This window comes from Erpetoichthys calabaricus, chromosome 9 (genome assembly GCF_900747795.2).
Source record: "Erpetoichthys calabaricus chromosome 9, fErpCal1.3, whole genome shotgun sequence".
Classification (NCBI taxonomy): Eukaryota; Metazoa; Chordata; class Cladistia; order Polypteriformes; family Polypteridae; genus Erpetoichthys; species Erpetoichthys calabaricus.
In genome coordinates this window covers 166,078,782-166,101,050 of record NC_041402.2, presented here as the reverse complement: position 1 = coordinate 166,101,050, position 22,269 = coordinate 166,078,782, and the positions used below count along the sequence as shown (strand labels likewise).

The following is a 22,269-nucleotide window of genomic DNA, read 5'->3' as shown; positions in this document are numbered from 1 at the left end:
TTGAAAGTAATATCTGTACTATAAAATTACGCTTGATATTAGAAAGCCGTTTATCTTTAAAAAATACAATGTATTGTATTGTGTACCTAGAGTTTGCTGTTAGCACCATCTAGTGGGAAAAATATGTAGTGCTGACTTCAAATTCTGAACAATACCGTATGCTGTGCAATTTTAATTCACTTTGGGTTTTTTTAAATCTGATGATCAGTTAATTTATGTTTGGCTTGAGAATGTGTTAAAGCACCAGGACATAAAGGCTTGTATCTGTGACGAAAGGCAGCAGCGCTACCACTGCATCACCTACAGACAAACCTATTTATTTTACAAATCAGTTTAGTCGGAGTGGGAGTGGTGTTGGCGGGGTGGAATACCCAAGTGTTATGGAAATGTTTGATATATTTGATCACCATCCTGTTACCGCAGTTGCTGGTTGTGGTATTTTATATGTATTCAGTTCGATAGTAATGTTATTGTTGATTTATTCATCCCCGTGCAATGTACATGCCATCCTCTACTTTTTCAGAATGGAAGGATTATATACTCGATATACAGTGCATCTGGAAAGTATTCACAGTGCATCACTTTTTCCACATTTTGTTATGTTGCAGCCTTATTCCAAAACGGATTAAATTCATTTTTTTCCTCAGAATTCTAAAAACAACACCCCATAATGACAATGTGAAAAAAGGTTTTAGCAAATTTATTAAAAATAAAAAAATTGAGAAAGCACATGTACATAAGTATTCACAGCCTTTGCCATGAAGCTCAAAATTGAGCTCAGGTGCATCCTGTTTCACCTGATCATCCTTGAGATGTTTATGCAGCTTAACTGGAGTCCACCTGTGGTAAATTCAGTTGACTGGACATGATTTGGAAAGCACACACCTGTTTATATAAGGTCCCACAGTTGACAGTTCATGTCAGAGCACAAACCAAGCATGAAGTCGAAGGAATTGTCTGTAGACCTCTGAGAGAGGATTGTCTTGGGCCACAAAATCTGGGGAAGGTTACAGAAAAATTTCTGCTGCTTTGAAGGTCCCAATGAGCACAGTGGCCTCCATCATCCGTAAGTGGAAGAAGTTCGAAACCACCAGGACTCTTCCTAGAGCTGGCTGGCCATCTAAACTGAGCGATCGGGGGAGAAGGGCCTTAGTCAGGGAGGTGACTAAGAACCCGATGGTCACTCTGTCAGAGCTCCAGAGGTCCTCTGTGGAGAGAGGAGAACCTTTCAGAAGGACAACCATCTCTGCAGCAATCCACCAATCAGGCCTGTATGGTAGAGTGGCCAGACGGAAGCCACTCCTTAGTAAAAGGCACATTGCAGCCCACCTGGAGTTTGCCAAAAGGCACCTGAAGGACTCTCAGACCATGAGAAAGAAAATTCTCTGGTCTGATGAGACAAAGATTGAACTCTTTGGTGTGAATGCCAGGCGTCACGTTTGGAGGAAACTAGGCACCGCTCATCACCAGGCCAATACTATCCCTACAGTGAAGCATGGTGGTGGCAGCATCATACTGTGGGGATGTTTTTCAGTGGCAGGGACTGGGAGACTAGTCAGGATAAAGGGAAAGACGACTGCAGCAATGTACAGAGACATCCTGGATGAAAACCTGCTCCAGAGCGCTCTTGACCTCAGACTGGGGTAACGGTTCATCTTTCAGCAGGACAACGACCCTAAGCACACAGCCAAATATCAAAGGAGTGGCTTCAGGACAACTCTGAATGTCCTTGAGTGGCCCAGCCAGAGCCCAGACTTGAATCCGATTGAACATCTCTAGAGAGATCTTAAAATGGCTGTGCACTGATGCTTCCCATCCAACCTGATGGAGCTTGAGAGGTTCTGCAAAGAGGAATGGGCGAAACTGGCCAAGGATAGGTGTGCCAAGCTTGTGGCATCATATTCAAAAAGACTTGAGGCTGTAATTGCTGCCAAAGGTGCATCGACAAAGTATTGAGCTAAGGCCGTGAATACTTATGTACATGTGATTTCCCAGTTTTTTTATTTTTAATAAATTTGCAAAAACCTCAAGTAAACTTTTGTCACGTTGTCATTATGGGGTGTTGTGTGTAGAATTCTGAGGGAAAAAATGAATTTAATCCATTTTGGAATAAGGCTGTAACATAACAAAATGTGGAAAAAGTGATGTGCTGTGAATACTTTCCGGATGCACTGTATAGGTATAGGATAATATACTCGTTATATACTTAAAGGCAGCCATCTGCGTCCTGCAGAGAGGATCGTCATTTTTTTGACTGGTTGTGATTTGAGTGAAGCTGTTAAGAAAGCAGTGCTTGCACGCGCTGCACCACACTGGATACAGCCTTTTTCCATCTAACCCAGGAATGGATGGAATAAGACACAGATAGAACAGATACAGTGCACTAATACTAGCTCTAAGTAATCAATGTACGTACACCTCAGCGTTACAGCTTACAGAGCACCATGCAATGCATATTGTGACGTCCCGTCAAATAAAACACACTCAGGAGTCGCTTGTCCGGAGGAGTCTTCCAAATGCCGACTGGCTTTTTATTGAGTATACCGTGGTGCCCTACCGCCGCTCGTTGTCTGGGTCACGGGGATACCTCCAAAATAACAAAAATAACCCGCTTTCGTCCTATCTACCTCTTGCCATCTCTTTAGCTATTCGCTCTCTTCTGCACTTGATGCTCTCTTCCTTTCGCCCCAGCAACAACTACCACTTCCGACCACCCCCCATTCTCCACGCACCATTAATTAACCCTGATCCCTGTCACTCAACTCTCTCTAAGGAGGTGCCCCAAGCCCTTAAAAAACCAAGACTCCACCCCAACACTGCTTCCACTCTCTACAACCCATGAAGTGGCAATACACGGCACAATATGTATCTGTTACATGTCATTTGGTATGGGATTGGCAAATGCAGTGTTTTAATGTTTTTGATGAACCGCCAATTGAAATGACAAAAGCAATGCATTTTATTACTAAAAATGTTTTCTTTTCGAATGGTAGAGGCACAGCAACATAACAAACACAAAAACGTACAGATACTTATCCATTTGTTACGGTGGATATTTATTTAATTAAAGTTGGGAAATACTTGCTGTGAATCACCAGAGGAGATAGCGACATAGACATTTTTCTTAAATGCCGAAAGACGTTTTGCAAATATTTTCGCTTTGTTCTAAAGATGTATAAATTATCTGAGTAAGTGTGACCGAATGCTCGCTGAGATAGGCTCCAGCAGACCCCCGCGACCCTGTTCATGACTAGGTGGGTTAGAAAATGACTGACTGAAATAAAATAGACCCACTTCAGCAGAATAAGGGCGCTCGTTTTCCGCTTTTCTGTCATACGCCTCATTTAACACGGTTAGGTCTGTAGTATTCTTTATTCGCTTTGGAAGCTTCCGTAAATGATTCACTCCAAGGCAGATGGTTAACTCAGAAAGGCGTTTCATTTATTTGAGCACACGAAACAGAACTTTACAAACACCCGTCTCAATTACTCTCCGTTACTATCCACACCCCTTATTTATTCATATATTTACATTGGTTATCTGGTTTATAACAACTTTATTTAAAACCTTAATTCACAATATACCACAACGTCATTCTGACGACGTCACGCCCACTCCAATCTGCCCAATGTTTATCCAGTTGTGTCTCGTATTTATCAGGTGCCGCGTTCAAAGCTTCCGGGTTCGCGCTGCTGCTGGATTCTGGCTGAGTACCGGTAGGAATGGATCTGGTTTGGCGATGTTTGTGCATAATTTGCACATTGGCAGTCTCAATAAGGCACTCTTTTGGTAAGATGTGACACCTGCCAAATAGTCTATGCGGATAAAAACACAGTTTTGGGGTACTTGTTTCTTTTCAGGTTCGGAATTGTTTGCAGCACCAATGAGACCGTACTTTGTTACTTACTGCTTTGTCAGTTTAAGCTGATATAATATTGTGCAATGTTTTGTATGCTGCGTTCATATTTATGGTTTCACTTGTGAATGTCCGATGTTGTTTGAATTGTCTTTAATACTCCCTAATTGATTAGGCGGGTTTCGTACCAGATGAATAGTTAAAGCTTTACCAGTTGCAGAAGTGATACCCCTAAGCCAGTGTCGCCCACTGGCTTCCTCAGTGGTCTACAGTTTGCAGTGTTGGCTCCGCGAGGGGTGGAAAAGAAGATGGGACGCTTTCTTGCTGACATGTAAGTTACATTAGAAGTGCTTTAGTGGCCTGGCAAACATGCACGTTTAACAGAATCAAGTGTGGTAGGTTTATTGTGTGCATTGGAGAGGATAGGCTGAAAAACAGACTTCGCCCGGACAGGACGCGGGCACATCGATGCGTACGGGGTTTGGATTTAGTGGCATTTGCGAATTACATTTACAAACCATCCATCCATTATCCAACCCGCTATACAGTACAGTATATCCTAACTACAGGGTCACGGGGGTCTGCTGGAGCCAATCCCAGCCAACACAGGACGCAAGGCAAGAAACAAACCCCGGGTAGGGCACCAGCCCACCGCAGATTTACAAACCATGTGAAAACAAAATAATATATAGATGCTTTAATATCAGTTTGAGTATGCACCATTTCCTTTAGGCCATAGTCACTATTCACTCTGATTTTCTGGGTGGAATAAATGAACTGGATGTTTTTTCTGCAGTTTAGGTGTCTTTCCAACAGGACAGCTACTTTGCAAATTCTGTAACTTTTTTTTTTTTTTTTTTTCTTTCTTCAATATATTTATTTATTTTGTGTGTTGGTAAATCAGTGTTAATCAGGATATAATTGTATTTGGGATAGCACAGTTGTAATTGCTGCTTGTCCAGTGGCTGTCCAAAGTCACACAATTAATACTCAATCAAAATTTAATACATTTTTTATGAGGTGTAGCATCTCTCAGTTCTCAAATATTCAAAAAGGTTCAACAGGAACAAAAACACAGAAAAATCACAATGAATAACACTGGATAGAAATCGGTATTAAACCAATAAAGCCTAAATAAAACTAAAGAAATGAAATACAAAGTTCTATATAGTATTATAACATGAAGCGGTAAACAGGAATACATTCCAGAAAAGTAAAGACCATAAACAAATAATTTGTAAACTCTTGTTCAGTTCAAAGCACTTGAACAGAGAGGGCGTGCAGTTGAAACGGTGACCAGTTTCAAAATTCTTGAAGTGATTACTGCTGATAACTGTTGTGCCCACTTCAGTCTCCTCTTTTGTCAGAAAGGCTTTTCAGCACCTCTACTTCCTCAGACATCTGTGGATGACTTGCATTTCTCCTTGTGTTCTGACAAACTTCTGCAGGACTGGCAGCTGTTCAGCTCTAGAACGTAAAGCACTGCGAAAGGTGGTTAGTTCCTCGGTCATTCTGCACAGTCATTTGCTTTTGTCTGACAAACAGTGCAGGACCATTAGCACCAGTAGATTCAAGGACAAGTTGCAAGGTTGTTGAACAGTCAATGAACATACAGTATATCTATGTGTTATAAAATCTCTCTTCATGTATCAGAATCAAAGTTGGGGTTGCTTTAAGCCATGAGATTGCATGGACATTCATCCATCAATCCATTTTCTAAACTCATTTATCCAGAAAAGAGTAACAGGGAAGCCTGGAGCCTCACCCAAGGCAAGAACAATCCCTGGACAGGGTACCAGCCCATTGCAGAGTAAACTCTCATACATCAGGGGTCAATTTTACATTGTCATTCTGCATCCAGAAATAGGAGCACCTGAAGGAGCACCACATGGACTTGGTCAGAACATGCAAACTCTATACAGGGAGAACCCTGGACTTCAACCCCCTACTTCTTCTTGCAAGGCTATTGTGCCACCATTGATTGGACATGTAAGAGAAAATGTAATTCTGTGCACCAGACAATATTACTGGTACTCCTCGAAGTATCACTTTAATTGCACAACTTGATCCTGTACATTAATTACAGTAGTTACTCAAATTGTTCAAAGGGGCTTCCTGAATGGTGAGTGAAGGGAAAGGGGGGCTATGTGAGTGAGTGAGGGGGAGAGAGAGAGAGGGATGCACATCTTAAGATTTTTTAAATTGACTGTACTGACACTGACTGAGGTAGTGTAAATGGGTTTTAATGGGCATTCAAGCTATTTGGAATGTGGCCATAACTTGTGACAATGGTGACACATCCTTTCCCCGGTCCTTATCAAAGTTTAAATCCAAGTTTCACTTCCACTGCAGAAGTAATCCAAAACAGACACTGTTTGAGAACTGAGAGTACTTTGAGGAATCAAGAAATAAATGTTGTGAAAAACATTAATAACTTGCACACAGAACAAGCAAGGATTCAAATAGTATTTTTTCCATATTCAGTGCATCCGGAAAGTATTCACAGCGCATCACTTTTTCCACATTTTTGTTATGTTACAGCCTTATTCCAAAATGGATTAAATTCATTTTTTCCCTCAGAATTCTACACACAACACCCCATAATGACAATGTGGAAAAAGTTTACTTGTGGTTTTTTGCAAATTTATTAAAAATAAAAAAACTGAGAAATCACATGTACATAAGTATTCACAGCCTTTGCTCAATACTTTGTCAATGCACCTTTGGCAGCAATTACAGCCTCAATTCTTTTTAAATATGATGCCACAAGCTTGGCACACCTATCCTTGGCCAGTTTCGCCCATTCCTCTTTGCAGCACCTCTCAAGCTCCATCAGGTTGGATGGGAAGCGTTGGTGCACAGCCATTTTAAGATCTCTCCAGAGATGTTCAATCGGATTCAAGTGTGGGCTCTGGCTGGGCCACTCAAGGACATTCACAGAGTTGTCTCCTTTGATATCTTGGCCGTGTGCTTAGGGTCGTTGTCCTGCTGAAAGATGAACCGTCGCCCCAGTCTGAAGGTCAAGAACGCTCTGGAGCAGGTTTTCATCCAGGATGTCTCTGTACATTGCTGCAGTCATCTTTCCCTTTATCCTCACTAGTCTCCCAGTCCCTGCCGGTGAAAAACATCCCCACAGCATGATGCTGCCTCCACCACGCTTCACTGTAGGGATGGTATTGGCCTGGTGATGAGCGGTGCCTGGTTTCCTCCAAACGTGACGCCTGGCATTCACACCAAAGAATTCAGTCTTTGTTTCATCAGACCAGAGAATTTTCTTTCTCATGGTCTGAGAGTCCTTCAGGTGCCTTTTGGCAAACACCAGGTGGGCTGCCATGTGCCTTTTACTAAGTAATGCTTTCTGTCTGGCCACTCTACTATACAGGCCTGATTGGTGGATTGCTGCAGAGATGGTTGTCCTTCTGGAAGGTTCTCCTCTCTCCACAGAGGACCTCTAGAGCTCTGACAGAGTGACCATTGGGTTCTTGGTCACCTCCTTGACTAAGGTCCTTATCCCCTGATCGCTCAATTTAGATGGCCGGCCAGCTCTAGGAAGAGTCCTGGTGGTTTTGAACTTCTTTCAGTTACAGATGATGGAGGCCACTGTGCTCATTGAGACCTTCAAAGCAGCAGAAATTTTTCTGCAACTTTCCCCAGATTTGTGCCTCGAGACAATCCTGTCTCGGAGGTCTACAGACAATTCCTTTGACTTCATGCTTGGTTTGTGCTCTGACATGAACTGTTAACTGTGGGACCTTATATAGACAGGTGTGTGCCTTTCCAAATCATGTCCAATCAACTGAATTTAGAACATGTGGACTCCAATTAAGCTGCAGAAACATCTCAAGGATGATCAGGGGAAACAGGATGCACCTGAGCTCAATTTTGAGCTTCATGGCAAAGGCTGTGAATACTTATGTACATGTGCTTTCTCAATTTTTTTATTTTTATTAAATTTGCACAGAATCTCAAACTTTTTTCATGTTGTCATTATGGGGTGTTGTGTGTAGAATTCTGAGGAAAAAAAATGAATTTAATCCATTTTGGAATAAGGCTGTAACATAACAAAATGTGCAAAAAGTTGTGCGCTGTGAATACTTTCCGGATGCACTGTATGTTTGTCTGGGAAATCTAATCATTAACAGACATCAAGATTTCAGCATTTTCCAGTCTGAAAAGGCACATTTTTATCATAACATTTTCTAAAAGCCTTAGGGGATATTACAAAATTTGCATTTGGGTAAAAAAATTTGTACACTCCAAACTACAGTGGAAGGTACTTGTCAGAATGAGAATACATGAGGCATGCCCATCAGGCGTCATCTCTTAGCTGCCAGGACTACTTGTTGGTCATGTTTGTTTGTTTGTTTATTAATAAATATTTTGATTTGTTCCTGGATGCTTTCACGTATGGCTGTTGATGAAAAGGTACTAGAGTGTGAGTGCAGCACCCACCAGGAGCTTTCCATCCATAACTCCTTGAGTTTACCAGTTAATTATCATTATCTAGTTAAATTGTTTTTTATTCTTTCTTGAATTTCTTTACATGAAGGTAAGCTTTTCTGAATCACAGAGTTCTAAAAGTCGCAGATATTTAACAAATCGAGTCATGCTTACATTTAAAATTAAAGTGAATATATAGTTTAACAGTTTATCACAAAATGGTGAACAAACATTTAACTTCCCTCAGCTTGCTCTTTTTATATTACTGTGCTAACTCACATCTTTTCTTTTGCACTTTTAGAACAGAAGTTTGACTTTGCTTCCTATTATGGAGATTATATGGTCCTACAGAGAGAACCTGCTGGGGCTGTCATCTGGGGCTATGGATCTAATGGAGCTAATGTCACACTCACTTTGCTAGGAAATGTTATAAATATTTCACAGATTGCACAGGTGGTTGATGGTAAGAATATAATATGTGTTTTTGCTTTTTTACCATCTGGAATTTGTTTCCTTTCAAACATAAGTACTAAAAATGCATATGTGCATACCTTGGTATTGTTCTGTAAAGCAGTAATATTTCACAAAGTTATTACATGCTTTGTCTTCTGATTCAATGTAAAATCAGCTTTCCAGTCATGAGAGTCATTAACAGTACTACACACTATAACATATAACAAATATGAAAGAAGAAATACAAAAATAAAAAATCAAAAACAACCAGAACATACTGTTAAAAAAAAAATGCACACAACCCTCTTTGATCACAATTACCATAAGTCTCTGTTGTGTTTGTTAAAAATATTATGCAGCTTTTTGCACCAGTAAAATAAAAAAGATGAAATGACATTCCTTTAAACAAAAGGCATTGCTGAGTAAAAGCAAAATACTCTGCATTTCCTTGCACATAAACAGTACAATTAATGGGCATCAGCTCTAAATACAAAACAAGATAATAATATAAAAAGTGAAAAGATTTCATTATAAATAAAAAGCATTTCTGTTATTCTTCCACTGTAAAAGTAAAGTTTAGATAGCCAGTTAGTAATATTTGGAAACAAGGGTCCCCGGAAAAAGCACAGATCTCCTCAGAACAGCATGATACGAGTAGAGGGGAATCTCCTTGCTCCTCATGTATCATCTCCAGCACTTCTACTAGTTAAAATGCCTCATAGTTATTTTCTTTCAGAAACTACCACCGCCAAATTGTTACTCTCAGAAAACAATAAGCACTATTAACCATTGATACACTTTGAAAGTTCCTTGGATTGATGTCCAGTGCCATTATTGGCTGTGCTGGGGTTTAAACAATCTTCTGGTGGCTGAGGAGAGTTGATAATTTAGCCTCTGACTGACCAAAAACCTTTGAAATCTTTGCAAACCTTAGTCATCAGTCTGCATATAAGGATGTGATGCAATCTGTTGATCTGGAAGCAGAATGGAAGGTCAGTTTGCATAGCTTCTGAAGGGGAAGCAAACAACACATAGAGAAGTGTTTTAAATATATATATATATATATATATATATATATATATTAATGGGAAGACTTGGTTATTTGCTTTTATGTTTATGATGTGTTAATTTTTGAAATCAATCTTTAATTAATAATGCCCAAAATATTGTTTTGGCACTTATATGTTCAGGCAGATAGGGTGAAGTAAATAAAAGTATAAACAACAAAAAAAAGAGATACAAAATATACAATTCTTTAAGCCATTACAGCATGCCATTAAGAAAAGGAAAATAACATTTAGGAAAATATGTTGTACATCCATCCATCTTCAGACCCACTTATCCAGAACAGGGTCACAGGAAAGCTGCAGCCATTTCAAGCAAGCATCAAGCATAAGGCAGGAACAATCTCTGGATGGGGCACCATTCCATCACAGAATGAACACACACACTAATACTAGTTTTGCATCATCAGTCCATTTAACATGCATAAGTTTGGACCTAGAGGAACCACACTCACACATGGATAGAACATACAAACTTGCACAGGAATCGCATCTATGCAAAAACTACAGTGATTCTTCACTCTTTGAAGATGTTCCACACTGTGTTGCTGCAAAGGGTGAATGGTCTAGGTCCAAGAGGACTTCCATAGTCTCAAATTAACAAACACCTCTCTTTCGTCCATAATTGTCTAGCCAGGCAGTCGGCATTGTTGTCAAACAGCATTTAATGCCTGTAGCAGAACAGGTCGTCCATGGCCATGAACTATTGTCTTACCAAACAAAATGTTATTTGCTCACAGCAGAATACCCAGATCTGCTGAGGTGTATAGAGATTTTTCTCATTTAGTACAGTGTTATTTTCATGTGTTTGAGGAAACCTGAGATTCATTAGTTTAGCAGTTGAGACAATTTCATACATAGTGCCTTCCACTGATAGCTACTAGTGGAAGAATTCAGAGTTAGGTTTGTTATCTAGTTTTGCCAAGTTGTGATATAACTCTGACCCCTTACTTCATTCTGTACAATTAAATATAGTTAGCTGAGACAGAAATTGAGCTTAGCAGTTGTGTTGTATTTTATTGATGATTTCTACCGATTTCTTTTTCTTTAGTTTTTCATTTTAATGAAAATGTGTTAGGAGGTATTTAATGATTAATTATTTGTATGGCATGAAGAGCCAATTAACAGTCACCTCACCTCAATATAAATTAGAAATCAATGAAAATACAAATGACATTACAAATGGCGACTCAGACTTGTGAATCAAAACAAAACTATGAGGGAGTCGGTCATGTTGTTAGCCATTGTTTTCAATACTAAAAACATAAATGCAGTGTAAAATAAAAATTGATTTTGTCTTTTCACATAAAGCCAGATTACTATGGCATGTTACTATGAATCGGTTATTGCTATTGGGTGTTTGGACGCCATTGTAGTTGAGTCTTGTACACACAAGATTAATATTACAAGTAAGTGACCGCTCTATCAGTGCACTTTCATGTTGTTTGAATCTGACAGGGAAATGGAAAGCAGTTCTTCCTCCCATGAAGCCAGGTGGCCCCTTTACTCTAGCTGCACGGCAGGAGAACACTAATGGAAATGTGACTGTCCGCAAAATAACTGACATTTTATTTGGAGATGTGTGGCTATGTGGTGGGCAAAGCAACATGGAAATGACACTGTCTCAGGTGAGCTGATAGATATGGTGACTTTCTTACCATTTTTTGCTACAGTGTTTTGTGCATTTTAGGTTAAATAGTATAATTATGAGCAAAGGCACGAGAGACCTGAAGTGGACCAGCAATTCACATGGTGTTAAACTTTTTAAAGTTTTAACGAGCACAGTTTTGACGCACACCAAGTCCATGCACATCTGTAGTGTAGAAAGCTGAATTGAACATTGATGAATGATTGATGGAAAATAGTTTATACAATTTAACTTTTAGATACAAAAATGTGTAAAATTTAAAATATTCTTGATTTTCACATTTTGAATGGTGTTGGGTGGTAATATGCATATAATTGTGTAGTTGTCTAATATATTGCATAATTCCCTGTCTAGAATTTTAATATACGTTTTAATATAGATCGACCCATCACTTTGTCACCCTTTTTCAGGTAATAAACAGTTCAGAAGAGCTTTCCCAAGCAGTAAAGTTTCATGATGTGCGGGTTTTTTCTGCTGCCCTGGAGCAGAGTGAGACTGAACTGTACGATCTGCCTAGAGTTCTATTACCCTGGTCTGTCCCATCAGCAGGTAATCTGTTTCATTCTAAAATATGGCTCTGTAAATTGCGCATTATTCTTATTGCACAAGCTCTTTAATTTGTTTTATATCTTAATAGTTTTAAAATCATTTGTTTTTTGGGTGACTCAATTTTGCAAAAAATCATTAACTTATGTATAAACGACTGGCTTGTCTTTAGGATGATACGCTGTATAAACTGTATTTTTTTTAGACAACTGGAAGGGATACTGGTGAACATTATTATCTTTCAGTATTATGGAAATTGATTAGTTGCAGACATAAACTCTGATTCAGTTAAACTTTGAATTCCTGTTAAGTCTCTCGTATTGCTGGGTTTATTACTATAGGTCATATTTATTTAAACTGGTAAATTTGCTTCCCAGAACAAACAAAGGCTTAGAAAAGTATTTCAAAACAAGAGAGTACAGTGCTCTCTGATATCTGAAAACCTGAATTAATCCATGTTTGTCAATACCAAATATTAATATGTTTAATGTATCCGTTTTTCTTATTGATTTTTGCATATCCTGTAAAAAAAAAAAAAAAAAAACCATGTCTGCCACTTGTACTTTCAGAGGTGCTAGGTGCTGGAAATTTTACGTACTTCTCAGCAGTTTGTTGGCTCTTTGGACGCTACCTTTATGCAAAACTGAAGTATCCAATTGGGCTAGTGGAGTCCTGCTGGGGTGGTACAATAATTGAGACGTGGTCTTCACCAAGAGTCCTTCAGAAGTGCATACCTGCAAGGTCTTTATCTAGGTGACTGACTTGACTTAAAATCTATTTATATAGTGTATGTACAGAGCCCTCCATAATGTTTGGGACAAAGGCACATTTTCCCTTGATTTACCGACTATTTGCAGGACTTCATGAACAGAAATACAGAGGCCACACTGCAAGATGCAAACCACTAGTTAGATACAAAAACACTATGGCCAGATTACAGTTTGCGAAAAAGCACTTAAAGGAGCCTGTAAAGTTCTGGAAAAAGGTCGTGCAGGGAGACGAGACAATGATAATCCCGTATCAGAGTGATGGCAAGAGCAAAGTGTATAGACAAAAATGAACTGCCCAAGATCCAAAGCATACCGCCTTCTCTGTTAATGGTGGTGGGGGTATTATGGCTTGTGCATATATGGCTGCTACAGGTATTGGCACACTATCTTCATTGATGATGTAACTTCTGACAACAGTCACACAATGAATTTGAAGGTCTTATCTGCTCAAGTTCCAGTAAATGTCTCCAAATTCAATGGACGGTGCTTCATTCTACATCAAGATAAAGACCCCAAACATACTGTGAAGGCAACACAGGAGTTTTTCAAAGCCAAAGACTTAGAAATTCTGGAATGGCCAAGCCAGTAACCTGACTTAAATCTAATTGAGCATGCCTTCCATATGCTAAAGAGAAAACCTAATGGGACAAGCCCCAGAAACAAGCAGGAGCTAAAGGTGACTACATTAGAGGCTTGGCAGAGCATCCCCAGAGATGATTCTTAGCACCTGGTAATGTCAAAGAATCACAGACTTCAAGCTGTCATCGCCTGCAAGGGATATGCAACAACGTACAGTGGAACCTTGGATTGCGAGCATAATTCGTTCCGATAACATGCTTGTAATCCAAAGCACTCGTATATCAAAGTGAATTTCCCCATAAGAAATAATGGAAATTCAGATTATTCATTTCACAACCCGAAACTATTCATATAAAAATGATTAATACAAAGTCTAAAGTAAAAATACATAAAACAAATTAACCTGCACTTTACCTTTGAAATGAATCGTGGCTGGTGTGAGGGAGACGAGAGAGGAGGAGGAGGAGGGTTATTGTGTATAACGACTTTCACTTTAACTAATGGAATCCCTGCTATCTGTTGGCTCACTGGAATCTTTTTCTTTTTTTGCGACTTTAACAAGTAACCTCTCCAGTGACAGTTGCTTTTGCCTGAAGAGTCACTACACTTGGACACAAAATAAAAAAAAACGCTTTACGCACTGTAAGGTTTCTAAACTCTTTTGGGATTCCACCCAACAGGGCGACACGCGGAAGAGCGTCCCGAAGCAACCGCAGGCTCCCAGCGCTTCACCGTAAAAGCAAATCCAAAAAGACTGTGGACATGCTATAAGCGCCTGCCGTTGATAGGTGATATAATGAACATTATAAATGCAGGGAACAGTATTACTTGGCCACTAACCTGGCCATGACCCTGCCTCTGCCCGAGTGCTGTGTATAGAGGAGTGGCAGATCCCACTACAATACATAACCATGCTGTTTCTGTTTCAAGCTGAATAAAGCTGGTTTTGCTAAAGTACTGAGACTCAGCCTCATGTTTTGGGTTACAAGACAGGGACTCGCATGTTACAGCACACACACGTGGTCGTAATGCTTTAGTGAACCATACACACTTGTACGGATATTGACTATATGAGTGAGGCACGCCGACTGAGACCGAGAATGGGAGACGATTCCCACAATCCCGCAGCGAGAGAGAGAGAAGAACCATCAGAAAGTTTGCAATGTGCACTTTAATCACACATGAATTGTTTGATATGTAATTTTAAATTGTGGAGCAGAGGGGTAAAATCAAGGAACAATATGTCCCGAACATTATGGAGGGCACTGTCTGTGTATGTATGTATATATATTGTATGTATATATTGTATATCTAAAAAGTGTGTGTACTGTAAATACAGATGTATATTCGTCATATAGTATAGATCTACAGTGGGGCAAAAAGTATTTAGTCAGCCACCAATTGTGCAAGTTCTCCCACTTAAAAAGATGAGAGAGGCCTGTCATTTTCATCATAGGTATACCTCAACTATGAGAGACAAAATGAGAAAAAAAAAATCCAGAAAATCACATTGTCTGATTTTTGAAGAATTTATTTGCAAATTATGGTGGAAAAAAAGTATTTGGTCAATAACAAAAGTTCATCTCAATACTTTGTTATATACCCTTTGTTGGCAATGACAGAGGTCAAACGTTTTCTGTAAGTCTTCACAAGGTTTTCACACACTGTTGCTGGTATTTTGGCCCATTCCTCCATGCAGATCTCCTCTAGAGCAGTGATGTTTTGGGGCTGTTGCTGGGCAACACGGACTTTCAACTCCCTCCAAAGATTTTCTATGGGGTTGAGATCTGGAGACTGGCTAGGCCACTCCAGGACCTTGAAATGCTTCTTACGAAGCCACTCCTTCGTTACCCGGGTGGTGTGTTTGGGATCATTGTCATGCTGAAAGACCCAGCCACGTTTCATCTTCAGTGCCCTTGCTGATGGAAGGAGGTTTTCACTCAAAATCTGACGATACATGGCCCCATTCATTCTTTCCTTTACACGGATCAGTCGTCCTGGTCCCTTTGCAGAAAAACAGCCCCAAAGCGTGATGTTTCCACCCCCATGCTTTACAGTAGGTATGGTGTTCTTTGGATGCAACTCAGCATTCTTTCTCCTCCCAACACGACGAGTAGAGTTTTTACAAAAAGTTCTATTTTGGTTTCATCTGACCCTATGACATTCTCCTAATCCTTTTCTGGATCATCCAAATTCTCTCTAGCAAACTTCAGACGGGCCTGGCTTAAGCAGGGGGACACGTCTGGCACTGCAGGATTTGAGTCCCTGGCGGTGTAGTGTGTTACTAATGGTAGCCTTTGTTACTTTGGTCCCAGCTCTCTGCAAGTCATTCACTAGGTCCCCCCATGTGGTTCTGGGATTTTTGCTCACCGTTCTTGTGATCATTTTGACTCCACGGGGTGAGATCTTGCATGGAGCCCCAGATCGAGGGAGATTATCAGTGGTCTTGTATGTCTTCCATTTTCTAATAATTGCTACCACAGTTGATTTCTTCACGCCAAGCTGCTTACCTATTGCAGATTCAGTCTTCCCAGCCTGGTGCAGGTCTAAAATTTTGTTTCTGGTGTCCTTTGACAGCTCTTTGGTCCTGGCCATAGTGGAGTTTGGAGTGTGAATGTTTGAGGTTGTGGACAGGTGTCTTTTATATTGATAACGAGTTCAAACAGGTGCCATTAATACAGGTAATGAGTGGAGGACAGAGGAGCCTCTTACAGAAGAAGTTACAGGTCTGTGAGAGCCAGAAATCTTGCTTGTTTGTAGGTGACCAAATAATTATTTTCCACCATAATTTGCAAATAAATTCTTTAAAAATCAGACAATGTGATTTTCTTGATTTTTTTTTTTCTCATTTTGTCTCTCATAGTTGAGGCATACCTATGATGAAAATGACAGGCCTCTCTCATCTTTTTAAGTGGGAGAACTTGCACAATTGGTGGCTGACTAAATACTTTTTTGCCCCACTGTATATATCATTTTTTTGTCTTTATTAGAATACAACGATTATACTCTCATGTCAGTACAACCCATTTAACACTCATACATCAAACAAAATACCTTGTATGCATGTAAGTAGTCAACAAATGAAGCCTATGTAATGGCACATGCTTACAAATTGTAAAACTGCATAAACATTCAAATGCTGGCAAAACCATGACTGGTGATCATGCAGGAGAAGTCGTATTCCTTTCGTGTATTATTTTAGCTACAACTAGAATACCATTCATCCTGCATAGATGACAATTTCCAATAATTGCTATAACTATAAATAAATCTCGGGTCCAGAGTTGTGACTGTGTTGGAATCTATCCATTGACTGATAGCGAGCGAACAGAGCTGTTAGAGTTGTGCCAAGTGTAATACAGGGTACAGTATAATTATATTTTAATGGCTACTTAAATCCAAAAAGTAATGTGACCTTTTTGTATGTATATATGATCCATTAAGGTCTTAAAAATTCTTTCAAATTTAAAAATTGAAGAAAATATAAAATGCAGTAAACCAGTACATTATTTAGACTTTATTTTGCTTTGTCCTCCAAGATGTCTCCATTTCCACATCAGAGATCACGTTGAAAAAAGTAATTTTTGCTTCCATGTTGCAGATGTGGCCCCAAAGTGTAAGCTGAGCTCTAGTGGTATCATTTATCTGTCATCCTTCTCTTTGCCAGGAATGATATAAAGTAATGATTACACTTGCCTACATTGTGGAATCAGCTGTGAATATTTTTTTCTTCCTTTATAATATTGTTATATTGGCTATTCCATTATAGATATTGAAACATGAATATCCTGGGCTCACCAAGAGCAGAGGTGGGAAGCACAGGATGAGTTGTTTTACTATTTTGTGGCATGGAAGCGTGAGGTTGTAGGATTAAGTCTGGAATGGGACAGACAAGTCACATACAAAGCCACACAAACCTGTCATGAGGATATCATGTGGAGTTCATTCTGCTATGGTAGAGTTGTGGGTTTACGTGAGATCAGATTACTAGGTAGTATGTGGGCCTGTTCTTCGTGGAGTTGTCCAGTGACCTTTTAACTTTCTACTCCTGTTGCAATTCCCCTCGTAACCCAGTCACTTCTTAATAGTAAGTTTTATGCACATTACTGTTTTTTTTATTGTCTTTAGGCAAATGCCCTAACATTTAGCCACTTTAAAAGACCCCACTCCCCAAAGGCAGTAAATTTTCCGGTTTCTGCTTCTGTACTATTTGTAGGGAAGAGTTTTCTTCTGCCCGCACTGTATTTGTTTTAAAGAATTTGCCATTTTTACAAGGCAATATATATTCTTAACATGATTTTTGAGAGGATATTTAATAAATATTCTCTTTTGCAGGTTACCTAAAGTAGAAGCAGCACCTCTTCAGTCCTCAGTTTTGTGGAATGCAATGATACATCCTTTGCTTAACATGACCATCAAAGGAGTAATATGGTATCAAGGTTAGCTGCCTTATTTTTATTATTTTTCATTATTTATGACTGTAAAGTTCTAAAAACAACAGAAAATGTGACTGTGTATTTGTCTTCAAGAATGATGATGATTTGTTCATTCTGTATTTAAAATAAGAGTACAAATATTTAAAAAATGATCAGAACCATAGTTTCATATATAGAAAAATAGTTATTGCCATTATTTACATTTATATACATTTAGCTACTTTTTATCCTCTCTTCTTCTTCTTCCCTAGCTATTCCCATTTCCATATTGGGTTGCTATTTTTGACTAGACTTCTTCACACTGATTTCCATTTAATCCTTTCCCCCCTCAGATCTTTATCGTTATGCAATCCATCCACCTCTGCTTTAGTCTACTCCCTCTTCTCCTTACGTCAATGTCCAGTCTCATCATCATCTTGCCTACATAGTTGTTAGCACTTCTCATAACATGGCCATACTATTGGCCTTTTTTATAGGATCTCCTTCAAGATTTCCATAACTTTGGCTCTTTTCCTTATCCTGTCATTTTTGATCTTATACATTTTTGTCACTCCACACATCCACCTCAACATTATCATCTCTGCTATGTCCAGCTTTCTCTCTTGGGTCTACATTTGAAGTCTTAGTCATGTATAGGTTTTGGAGTGGTTTTTATGGCCGGATGCCTTTCCTGACACCAACCCACCACATTTATCTGGGCTGGGCTCTACTGGATTAACTGCAAAAAACAAAATATGCTTTCATTTTTTTGATTACGGCCAGACTAAGAAATGTAATAAAAATTTTAATTTCTTTCATTAATGTTAAGTGTTTTAAATAATTTATAAACTTAATTAATTTCATAGTAATTCTGCTGCTGGGTCAGGAGGCTAAAACAAATTTGACAGCTGCTTGTGAAAACACACGTGCCGTTTTATTCCAGAAAATATCTCATTTCACTTTGTAATGTATATTGCTATTTTAAAAATTAATATTTTAAGGGCATTTGTAGCAACATGCCAAACTGGATAGACAAGGCCACCCTGTCCCTAGAGTTATTCCATTTTATACTGAGGAATTACCGGAGGCTCCTAGGATATAATCCAGCTGATGTGCCCTGGGTCTGCCCCTGCATATTTAGCTACTGGTTAGAGAAAGCTGAGGATGAGATATCATTCGTTAAGATTTTTTTGTTTGAATTTTATACATCATTCTTCAAATTTGTTAAGTCTTGTCTTTGGCTGTTTTCTGAAGTGAATGTTCTGTTACTCACCATTTATCTGTTCATTATTTAACTTAATATATGCTCTTTAAAGATTTTCTTTTTCCAAAAGTTAAATGTCTGTTAATTCAGTCATTGCACTTCTTAACATGTCACTATATGTATACTGTACACAACATTTATTGTTAGTATTTTCCTATTTATCAGGTATTGATGTATAACAGATATCTTTAATTGTTATTATTATGATTATTTGGCCTTACTATAAGTATGAAACGTGTATCTTTTTTTTTAGGGGAGTCAAATACAGATTATCACCGGGACTTCTACAACTGCACATTTCCTGCTATGATAGATGACTGGAGAGAGAGTTTCCATCAAGGTTCAATGAAACAAACTGCAGAAGATTTTCCTTTTGGCTTTGTGCAGGAAAGTTTTACTGTTTTACTGACACAAGCATGTGTTAACATTACATTACACCTTGTTTACAACAATGATCAATTATCAGTGGGATCAAGACATGTGCAAGGCTCATAAGTACAGAGAGACTGTTAAGCCCACATCAACCACTTCCTAAGGTCTCTGTCTTCCTCAACAGATCTCCTCATCTGAGCATCTGTCAAAGAGTGAAGATTATCCGATACTGAGATGGCACCAGACAGCTGACATGGGGTTTGTTCCCAATGCTAGAATGAAGAACACATTCATGGCTGTTAGCCTAGATCTTGTAGATGACAGATCACCATGGGGCAGGTAAAGCATAGCAATTAATGTGACTGAAAATTATTATTTTACATTCTTCTGTGTTTTTGTCTAATATTGCAGTTTTTGTCCAATATTAAAATGAACCATTAGTCTTTTTAGGATAAATATTTTCTGTGCAGTTAGGTTTATTATTGCAATAAGAGTCAATTTTTCGTTTTTGTGAAAGTGCAACATTGTCCACTTGAAGCTCAAATAACTTTCTTTGCCAGTATGGTGCCAGCTTATGGTATGAAGTTGCCACTCTAGTTTTCAAATATAAAAAAGACAGATTACTGTATTGATACTTTGAACTCCTTTGGTCCTGATATCATAGAATCACAATGCAGTACCATTTTTCATGTTTCATAAGTAATGTTCATTATCATTATTATTATTAGTAGTAGTATTAATGTTCAAGGCAATCCAGTAGTTTGGAGAGAATTTTTTTTAAATAGTGTTAAAACTGAAATTAGAACAGTCAAATAATATTGTGTCCTGGGATTGAATCGCACTCCCAGTTGTTATCTAAGTGAACTTGGCATGTTCTCCCACTTTGTAGGGGTCTTCCTCCCAAAACCCCATAAATGTGTGCATAAGTTTAACTAGCAATTCCAGTCTGGCCCAGCATGAGTACAAGTAGGTGTGTATGTGCTTGAGTGGCTACTGCAATGAACTGGCACCTTGTCCAGGGCTGATTCCTTCCTTGCACCAAGTCCTAAATTGTATTAAGTAGTGTTGAAAAATATTATTTGTATGATAAAGGAATTAACGTTCATTACAAAATACTGCACCATATACAATTTACTGGATCTTAGATATTAGAAACCTTCTGTTTCCTCAGATACTTTCCTGATTATTTTAGTAAGATGTTACCCCCCAGAAAAATTAAAAATTAAACCTTTTATACTTTGTATCAATAAGTAACTTGTTATCTTCCACTGTAGCATTCACCCCAGATACAAACAGGATGTAGCTTTCCGTTTGACTCTTGGAGCTCGTGCCGTGGTGTATGGAGAAAAAGTCTCTTTCCAAGGACCATTTCCATCTAAAATTAATTACACTGAAAAAGTTGTTGATGTGACATTTTCTCAGGAAATACTGTACAAAGGATTCAGTGGCGACTTATTTCAGGTTTGTGTTTTTTACTTGGACCTTCTCACATGGCATAATGAGATATTTCTAATATTTATAACCAGCAAGATTTTATTATCATTCAGCTTATATTAGTGGTTTGACCTTAATAGACAAAGTTACAAGAGGGAAAATAGTTGGGTAATAAAGTCTTAAATATCTATACACCAAAATTCTCTCTGATTTAATTTTTTCTCTTTTTTCTCAAGTTTTGTTGCACTGACAAGACTGACTGCAGCTCAGCGTATGCGGCATGGGAAACTGCTCAAGTGGTGGATCATTCAAGTAACTCTGTTCGTTTATTAGCCCCCTGCTCAAATGATATCGGGCTTCGCTATGCCTGGTTCAACTGGCCCTGCAGCTTTAAAAAATGTTTAATCTATAGTGCAGATGACATATTGCCTGCGCCTCCCTTTATCTTCAACCATGTACGTAAATATAAAAAATGGTAGGGTTTCCATATTATATGCATATTCATGCTTGAAGGAAGTTACATTTTGGGACATCGTTAAACAGAAGTATTGTTCTCCTACTGCAGCTCATTTACTTGGAACGCTGGAATGGCAGTAGCTTCTAAAATTTGCTGAAAAATTAATGTGACATAATGGTATTAGAAGGGCGGCACGGTGGCGCAGTGGGTAGCGCTGCTGCCTCGCAGTTGGGTGATCTGGGGACCTGGGTTCGCTTCCCGGGTCCTCCCTGCGTGGAGTTTGCATGTTCTCCCCGTGTCTGCGTGGGTTTCCTCCGGGCGCTCCGGTTTCCTCCCACAGTCCAAAGACATGCGGGTTAGGTGGATTGGCAATTCTGAATTGGCCCTAGTGTATGCTTGGTGTGTGGGTGTGTTTGTGTGTGTCCTGCGGTGGGTTGGCACCCTGCTCAGGATTGTTTCCTGCCTTGTGCCCTGTGTTGGCTGGGATTGGCTCCAGCAGACCCCCGTGACCCTGTGTTCGGATTCAGCGGGTTGGAAAATGGATGGATGGATGGATGGTATTAGAATGCAAAATACTTGTGAAAGAAGTATTTCCAATAAATCTTAATTCATATTGATTAACAAAGTATATTAAACAAAAGAAAACTCATCTATAAAAGGGTCTTTGCATAGCTACTGTAACTTTCATTCCTTTGCTCAAACAATTGTTTATTCTTATCAGTCAGTTCTCCATGTAGTTAAAACGTAATAAGAGTTTTTATAGATATACAGCCAAATGAATGATTGCTGTCTTTCACCAAATGTTGTAAAGTGAACCCAGTGTGTGCATACACTGGTCCTTTTGGGTTAGGGGCTGCTGAAATGCGAGGAGGAGGCTGGTGCTTGAAGGGGCTGTCCAAGCAATCGCTGATGAGTGATGGAAGACTGAGTCTGATTACCTGGAAAAACAGATCAACATACACAAAGTTTAA

The 22,269-nt window shown here is 39.0% G+C and overlaps 2 protein-coding genes across 3 annotated transcripts in view; one reads left to right on the top strand and one right to left on the bottom strand.

Annotated features, from left to right (window-relative positions):
- Positions 1-3,670: 3,670 nt before the first annotated feature.
- Positions 3,671-21,320, top strand: siae (sialic acid acetylesterase). Its single transcript, XM_051932265.1, has 10 exons — positions 3,671-3,789; positions 8,598-8,759; positions 11,272-11,441; positions 11,872-12,010; positions 12,577-12,760; positions 17,692-17,795; positions 19,289-19,455; positions 19,619-19,746; positions 20,682-20,868; positions 21,078-21,320. The coding sequence occupies exons 1-10, from the start codon at positions 3,723-3,725 to the stop codon at positions 21,318-21,320; spliced, it is 1,551 nt and encodes a 516-aa protein (XP_051788225.1). The 5' UTR covers positions 3,671-3,722.
- tbrg1 (transforming growth factor beta regulator 1) overlaps positions 20,914-22,269 on the bottom strand; it is a 36,683-nt gene continuing 35,327 nt past the window's right edge. For both annotated transcript variants that reach the window (XM_028810375.2, XM_028810376.2), the window contains one exon: positions 20,914-22,236. In XM_028810375.2, the coding sequence (XP_028666208.2) occupies positions 22,145-22,236 (92 nt within the window). In that variant the 3' untranslated portion in view covers positions 20,914-22,144. The remainder of the gene's footprint in view (positions 22,237-22,269) is intronic.